The sequence below is a fragment of the Lineus longissimus genome, chromosome 12 (genome assembly GCF_910592395.1).
Source record: "Lineus longissimus chromosome 12, tnLinLong1.2, whole genome shotgun sequence".
NCBI classification, from domain to species: Eukaryota; Metazoa; Nemertea; class Pilidiophora; order Heteronemertea; family Lineidae; genus Lineus; species Lineus longissimus.
In genome coordinates, this window is record NC_088319.1 from 10,267,248 (window position 1) to 10,274,412 (window position 7,165).

At 39.6% G+C, this 7,165-nt stretch overlaps 1 protein-coding gene across 1 annotated transcript; it reads right to left on the reverse strand.

Moving 5' to 3' along the window:
• Positions 1-5,433: 5,433 nt before the first annotated feature.
• On the reverse strand, positions 5,434-6,729 carry LOC135496538 (insulin-like growth factor-binding protein complex acid labile subunit). Its single transcript, XM_064785899.1, has one exon. The coding sequence runs from the start codon at positions 6,727-6,729 to the stop codon at positions 5,434-5,436; it is 1,296 nt and encodes a 431-aa protein (XP_064641969.1).
• Between the last annotated feature and the right edge of the window lie 436 nt (positions 6,730-7,165).

Genomic DNA, 7,165 nt, shown 5'->3' on the forward strand with positions numbered 1-7,165 from the left:
AGATAAATGTACACAGTCACGGTAAAGACACATAAAAAATGTCTTCAATTTTTCCAACATTTTGCTAATTCATGTAAAAACAGTAGAAAAAACATCAACCAGGCCTGAAAAGCTTAATTCTTATTTTCTTTGGAGAAATCGTAATATTTGTCCTGTCCTTACCGTTACCCAGTGTCCTTACCGTTACCGCTTTTCACAGACCAAGACCATGCTTAAAAAGACCATGCTTAAAACTATAAAAGTGCATTTTGTGCTTAAAAATGTTTAAAAGTAAGTGTTTTCCAGTGTTTATGGCAGTTTATGTGTGTTTGTCCTATGATCTCGTGTATCTAGTACCGAGCATAATACTTTATCGTCTATGGAATACAAAACAATCATAAAAACTAATTTTTGCTTCCATTGAAGAGAAATAAAATATTTTAACGACCACAGCGCATTGCCAATTGATGACGTCATCCTCCACATTAAAAATGTTGGCTTCTGAACTAACTGGCAAATTGCTATCAATAAAGTCAGCTGGGACGAGACTGTCAGTTGGGAGGGTATAAATCGTGGAAGGAACGCAACCGATTTCCCGCGCTATTTGCACAGTGATTCCATGGTTTACATTGAATATTACAAGGTTTATCAGTGTTTCCAAGGTTTCACTAATTCCATACTTTATCAACTACCGAGTAAAACGGGCATTTGCGCCTCTTGTTATAAGTAAGTAAGTAATTTTATTGCTCAATCTAACAAGATAGACAATGCAACAGTAGAACACACAATGATACACAAATTAACGTTACATGAATGTACAAGACGGAGACCGGTGAAATTGTTCGGAAGCTCTTGGAGTGAACAGAACGTTGGAGTAGATAGAACGTTCTATTTACTCCAAGGGAAGCCATACAATAATTTACAATAATATTGTTAAATACTATCTAGTACCAGTAGGCCTAGTCAGAAAGAATCGATCTATCCTGTGACTAACTAGAATACCGGGTAGAATTTTTGAGAACTAGAATTATTAGGTAGGATTCTTGAGTGCTCTTTTATTGAGACAGGCTATGATAAAATTGATAACAGATTTACCAATTTCTGAGTCCCCGTGATTGTATGACATAAGAAAGGAGAATTTTTGCTCGTTATTAAGGGACTGGAAAGATGTGAACGAATTCAATGAGGAAAAGAGATCAATTCTTTCTTGGTTATACAAGGAACATTCCAGTAATAGATGCTTCTCGTCTTCTACTTTATTATACTCGCAGTTCAAACATAGTCTCTGCTCAACTGGCTTTTTTGGTTTAAGGTGACGCCCAACCTCTATTTGTAAATTGTGGGCACTTATTCTAAATTTAGTGAATTCTTTTCTTTTTGAATAGTGGGGTGAAGATCAAGTAGTTTTCTAAGGACAAATCAGATTTGAAGAGCTTATAATTTCTAAGTTTATCTTTAACATTGGTGTTGGTCGAGGCACTATTGGCAAGACCAACAGAGACGGACCATTCTGAGGTAAATTTGGAGTGGAGGGATTGCTTTAGTTGGTTGCATATCTTGTTGGGGTTGTTATACTATCGGAGATCCCCCAGCTGATCAGTTTGCCCTTAGCACCTCTTGTTATGAATCCCAGCTGAGCAGATGGTACAGGGGCCTCTTGTTACGCAGTCAATAGCGCCTGAATGGAATCATCGCGGTGGCATGTACATACCTGTATTCCATGTTTTATATTTGCCAACCCGAGTAAACTATGGTTACTCGGGTAAAAGGTTTCGGGCTGGAATTTCGGGCTGGCTTGATTCGGGATAGAACCTAGGGATGAAATCTCGGGCTGGCTTTTTTCGGGCTGGAAAATTTCGGGCTAGCTTGACTCCAGCGAATTCCGTGCATGGGTTGAGGGACGGAAGTTGGCAGGAAAGCCCCGGGTGTGGAATTCCCCAGATCTTATTCTATGGATTAGGCACAAACAATATTTGGAGTATTTCAGAGAAAATGGCATCAACGTACCCGAGATCAAATCATGCGTACAGGGATCCAAAGCGCCCGATTTGAGCAATGTTCTACATGAAAATAATTGGAACATGGCGGTCGTGAAACCGACAATTTCCGCGGACAGTAATTGTGTTTTCCTAATCGAACTCAAAGACGCCCACACAAAGCAGGCATCCTTTGAGAAGTATGTTTCCGAAGGAGACATGATGATTCAGAAGTATGTCAAGGAAATCGAAACGAATGGCGAATATTCTTTGATGTTCTTCGACAAAGTCTATACAGTCATGCGGTCCTTGAATTTCCAGCCGAATGTGATTTTCGTGCAAATTCGGCGTTTGGTGCCCAATTTCAGCTCGTTGACCCGCCTACTGGCATTCTGGAATTTGCCAACAATGTTCTTTCTTTAGTGGAAGATGAACTTCTCTACGTTAGAATTGACGCCGTGGAGTTATCGAATGGTGAAGCAACCTTGCTTGAATTCGAAGTGATTGAGCCAATCCTATATTTTACAAAAAAGGAAGGCGCAGCTGCAAATTTTGTCGACGCATTCATGATCAGATATCAATAAAGCGTGTCGAATATCCCTAAATTGTAGGGTTTTGACCGAGTACATTAAAGACTGTTTTGTGGTTGGTGAAGCAGAATGAACTAGACTTCGCGATATTCTTGTAATTGTGTTAGTAAACTAATATCCGCTAAACGCGCAACTATTTGTGGGAACGTATCATTATGTGACCTCCTAATTCATCATGCTAAAGACATTATCTTCACTCTGCCCCAGAAATGTTGTCAGGAAAGAAAGTTTTTGGATTCGGTCCACGGCCTATACCGTATGTAATACCGTAAAATTACGTTCTAACTTTCCAATCTGTTTCAATTTTTAAAGGTACATGTGTTAAGATTCTGAGTGTCGTTTTGCTGAGCGGTTCACCAAACAAGACGAAGATGGATATACTCTTTCGGCCAAGTCGAGAATCAGATCAAATCGAAATTCGGTGTCAGAGGTTATATGACGTAGGGAGTCATGTGTACCAAATTTCAAGTTCATAGCTTTATCGGTTGCGAAACGTGCCATAGTTACACTCAAACGGACAATTTACGTCATTTGACCTCTGTAACCTTGAGTTATCACACTTTTTAGGTTCCACTTCTCGCCCCCTTGTGGCCATGTCAAGATTCAGATCGGACCAAAATTCAGTGTCAGAGGTCACCTGAATTGGGGTCATGTGATGGAAGTTTCAAGTTCATAGCTCTAGCGGGTAAAAAACGTGCCACTGTTTTTGAATCAGGATACAGACGACGGCGGACGACGGACGATGGACACAGCGGTGTTGTATAGACTCCCCTACGGTGAGCCAAAAATGTGCCATTAAGTTGGAAAGAATTCACGAGCAAGATTTTTGGGCACTGTCCGTCTGGTGTAGTATTCCTTCATTTCCAGCCTGCCCACTTAGCCCTTAGAATGCATAGAATCCTCTAATCACTGTCAAGTCCAGTGGTTTTACCAATGACGTACATCCAGCTGTAATAAAGTCCAATAACGTCCCGGCTTCAATGAGAGGAATCGTGAATTCCTCCGCAATATGTGGACGAAACCTGTCGAGAATAAATAACGTGTCTCCTGGTTCCCTATCGCGAGAAATTGACAGTGCAATTTCATCCAAATAAAATTGGAGAGTGTCCCCGTTCTCCCAAGCTGTCCTAGATGACGTAACCCGGATACTGTCCGGGATATTACCGAGGTCTCTAATTTGATGAATGTATCCTGGCTCCCGTAAAAGATGATCTGAGCCGTCAGCTTCACTCATCAAGTCCCTATTACCAATGCGATCGCACAACCGAGCTTGTGTTGCCAAGGCTCGTACGAATGTCTACATTTTTAGTTCCCTTCTGTTCAGCTGTGCAAATTGGCTGTCTTAAACGTGTTGAACGTAAGTTGTGTCTGTTTTGCACTTGAGTCTGCTTTGGAATAGAATTGTTTCAAAGATTTCTAAGTATCCTCTTGAGTCAAGGAGCTTTGTGAGAAGGAAAATATTGATAGCTTGGGAATTCCCCTGTCGTACACTAGTAACACGATTAAAAAAAACAAGAACGTTTTGTTTTATGATAATGGTATTGTTACGTTAACACTTACAGGAAACAATGTTACTGACGCTAACAAAACAGAGCGTCACTTCTCTATTTATATACATTTGAACACCTTGCAGATATTTATCCAAGTACATTTATTGGCCATTTTCAGATAAATGTACACAGTCACGGTAAAGACACATAAAAAATGTCTTCAATTTTTCCAACATTTTGCTAATTCATGTAAAAACAGTAGAAAAAACATCAACCAGGCCTGAAAAGCTTAATTCTTATTTTCTTTGGAGAAATCGTAATATTTGTCCTGTCCTTACCGTTACCCAGTGTCCTTACCGTTACCGCTTTTCACAGACCAAGACCATACTTAAAAAGACCATGCTTAAAACTATAAAAGTGCATTTTGTGCTTAAAAATGTTTAAAAGTAAGTGTTTTCCAGTGTTTATGGCAGCATATGATCATTTATTGCAACATATTTCCATCTGAAGTGGCCAGTAATCTTAATGTCTTTACCGTTACCCGAATTACCGTTAAGCCTTATTAGTATTGCCTAGTAATGATAACGGTAAAGACAAATCAGGATAACGCTAAAGACACACTTTCGATCAAAACAAGCAGAGAATGCATGTTAGAGGCAGCCATTATGTTCTACAAATACTTGATTCAGCAATATTTTCATTTACTAATTATTTTTAAGTAATATCTCTACTACATTCCAAGATTTGATCAGAATGGTAAAGACACCCTATTTGTGTGACACTTACCTAAAATCAATTTTATTTCTGCCCTTGAAAATCTGTTGGCTTTATGAAATTTCAAAAATGGTGGCTACATACCTGGTCTTTTCCAGAAAACGCAGTGCTATCTACAGTGAGTGATCTACTGATCTAGCAGTGACCTGTTGAATTAAGGGAGCTTGGCATTTGTAATTGAGGGTAACGGTGGGGACAAGCACTGAAAATCACAGTTTTTTATAAGTTTAAAGCAGATCTTTGTTATTAAATTTTAGATATATCCTTAAAATGAAAGGCATTAATTGTTCCCATACAAAACTCACCCAAATTACCATGTAGAATGATAGAGTTTAGAATTATTTGCAATATGGTGAATTTTACAACCTGGAACGGTAAGGACATTTTAGACTTCAATTCAAGCTCATACATCTCCAACCTGAAGGAAGTTACTGATATGTCTGATGGTGAAAACAATTATAAAACCCATGCTCAAAGATATGCATCGGTTATTTAAGGCCATTTCTTAAGCAGCTTTACCAGAAAGCCAGGTAAAGAAACAAAAATTTCCATACCGTGACTTGTACATTTATCTGAAAATGGCCCGTATAGTGTCAGCTTTAAGACGTGTCTCATCATGAGCGCCTAAAACGCGAAAACAAATAATGTGACAACAATGGCAAAATAGCGGACAAATTGTGTGATGGCATCTGACAGATTCGAGGCCTCATTGGGTGGAATTGTCTCAGTTACTGTACCGCAATCTACAAATAGAATCGTTGTCCATGCACTGCATCCCAAGAGAGACCAATCAATGTCCAGGATAACCATCCCCTGCATGTTAGACGGTGTGTCACACGTCATATTACTGGCGTCTGTAATCATTTGTCGGTTTGAGCTAAACCATGAAGCAATCCCTTGCAAAGCACAGGTGCAATTGAACAAATTGTGAGACGTGACAACTGTCTGTAGATTGTTTAGTCCTGTCAATGTCCCACTCGCCAAGAAAGCTATTTTGTTGGATGAGATATCAAGGCTGTTTAGTTCAGTCAACCCACGAAATGCATCATCTGAAACCACTGCGACATCGTTATTTCTAATGCTCAAGGTACCGAGGGCTCCGAGTCCTGCAAACGATCCTTCCTCTAGCGATGTGATGTTGTTCGAGTCAAGATGAAGATACATTAAGCTAGATAGTTCCTCAAAACGACCCTTCCCCAGACCCATGATTTGATTTTCAGAGAGATTTAAACGTAATAGCTTGCCGAGATCACGAAATGCCCCTTTCTCTATCATCTGGATGTTATTTTTGCTGAGATGAAGCAACTCGAGGTTATGCAGACCTACAAACGAACCTTCTGTTAAATTCGATATTAAATTTTGTTCCATCGACAGGTCAGTAAGACTACTTAGGCCTGTGAATACACCGTGCGGTAACACTGTAATTTTATTGTTCTTAAGGTCTAAACTTAATAACATCCCAAGACCATGAAGTGTCCCGTTCTCCATCTCCTCAAGTTTGTTCTTAACGAATAAAAGATGTTTGAGGTTACCTAGTCCATCAAACGAATAGTCCTTCAGCAATGGTAGACTATTTCCACCTAGCTCGAGAATCTCCAGATTACCAAGGGCTAAGAAAACTCCTTGGCTAAGTGTTCTGATGTGATTATTGAACATTATTAGGTATTTTAGATTCCAGAGTCCTTCAAAAGTCCCATTTGACAACACTGCAATGTCGTTCGTTTTGATCTGCAGTTCCTTGAGGGTAGTTAGTTCGACAAAAGAGCCTGGGGTGATAGATCGTATGAGACTTGCATACAGTTCAATACCTTCAAGCTTTCCAATTCCTCGGATTGCTGCTTGTGGAAGGTTATTCAAGCCAGCTCTGTATATCCTGAACCAGGTCAGGTTTTGGAAAGGTGTTAAAGTTTCCGGGGCCATACTCACAATATTGCAACTATTTATATTAAGGCGGTGAATTTTTGTATTCTCTGTGAAGGAAGTATCGTTCAAGTGTTCTGCAGCACAGGTTTGAGAACATGTACAGTCTATTTGTATAGAGTAGAATATTTCACCACTTGACGTAAAGTTTGCAATGGTTGGGAGAACATCGGTAAGAGAAAGAGTGTCACAATATAAAGTTGCATTAAATGTAAAGCATGTTGGTTTTGGAGCCTGCGTTGTCACTTGGGGCTCAATGGTACGTACCAACACAACCAACCATACGACTGCAGTAAGTTGCATGCAACAAGATTTACGTGTATGTCCATATACCTGAAAAGACAATCAACTTACTCATTAAATGCATAAATGACACCCTTGCAGTGCTCCTTCCGTTTTTTTTACTTTAATTACAAAAAGCTTGGCATTGCCAGTG

Excerpts from the sequence above, each read along its gene's own strand:
- LOC135496538 (XM_064785899.1), bottom strand. The coding sequence starts at position 6,729 with ATGGCCCCGGAAACTTTAACACCTTTCCAAAACCTGACCTGGTTCAGG.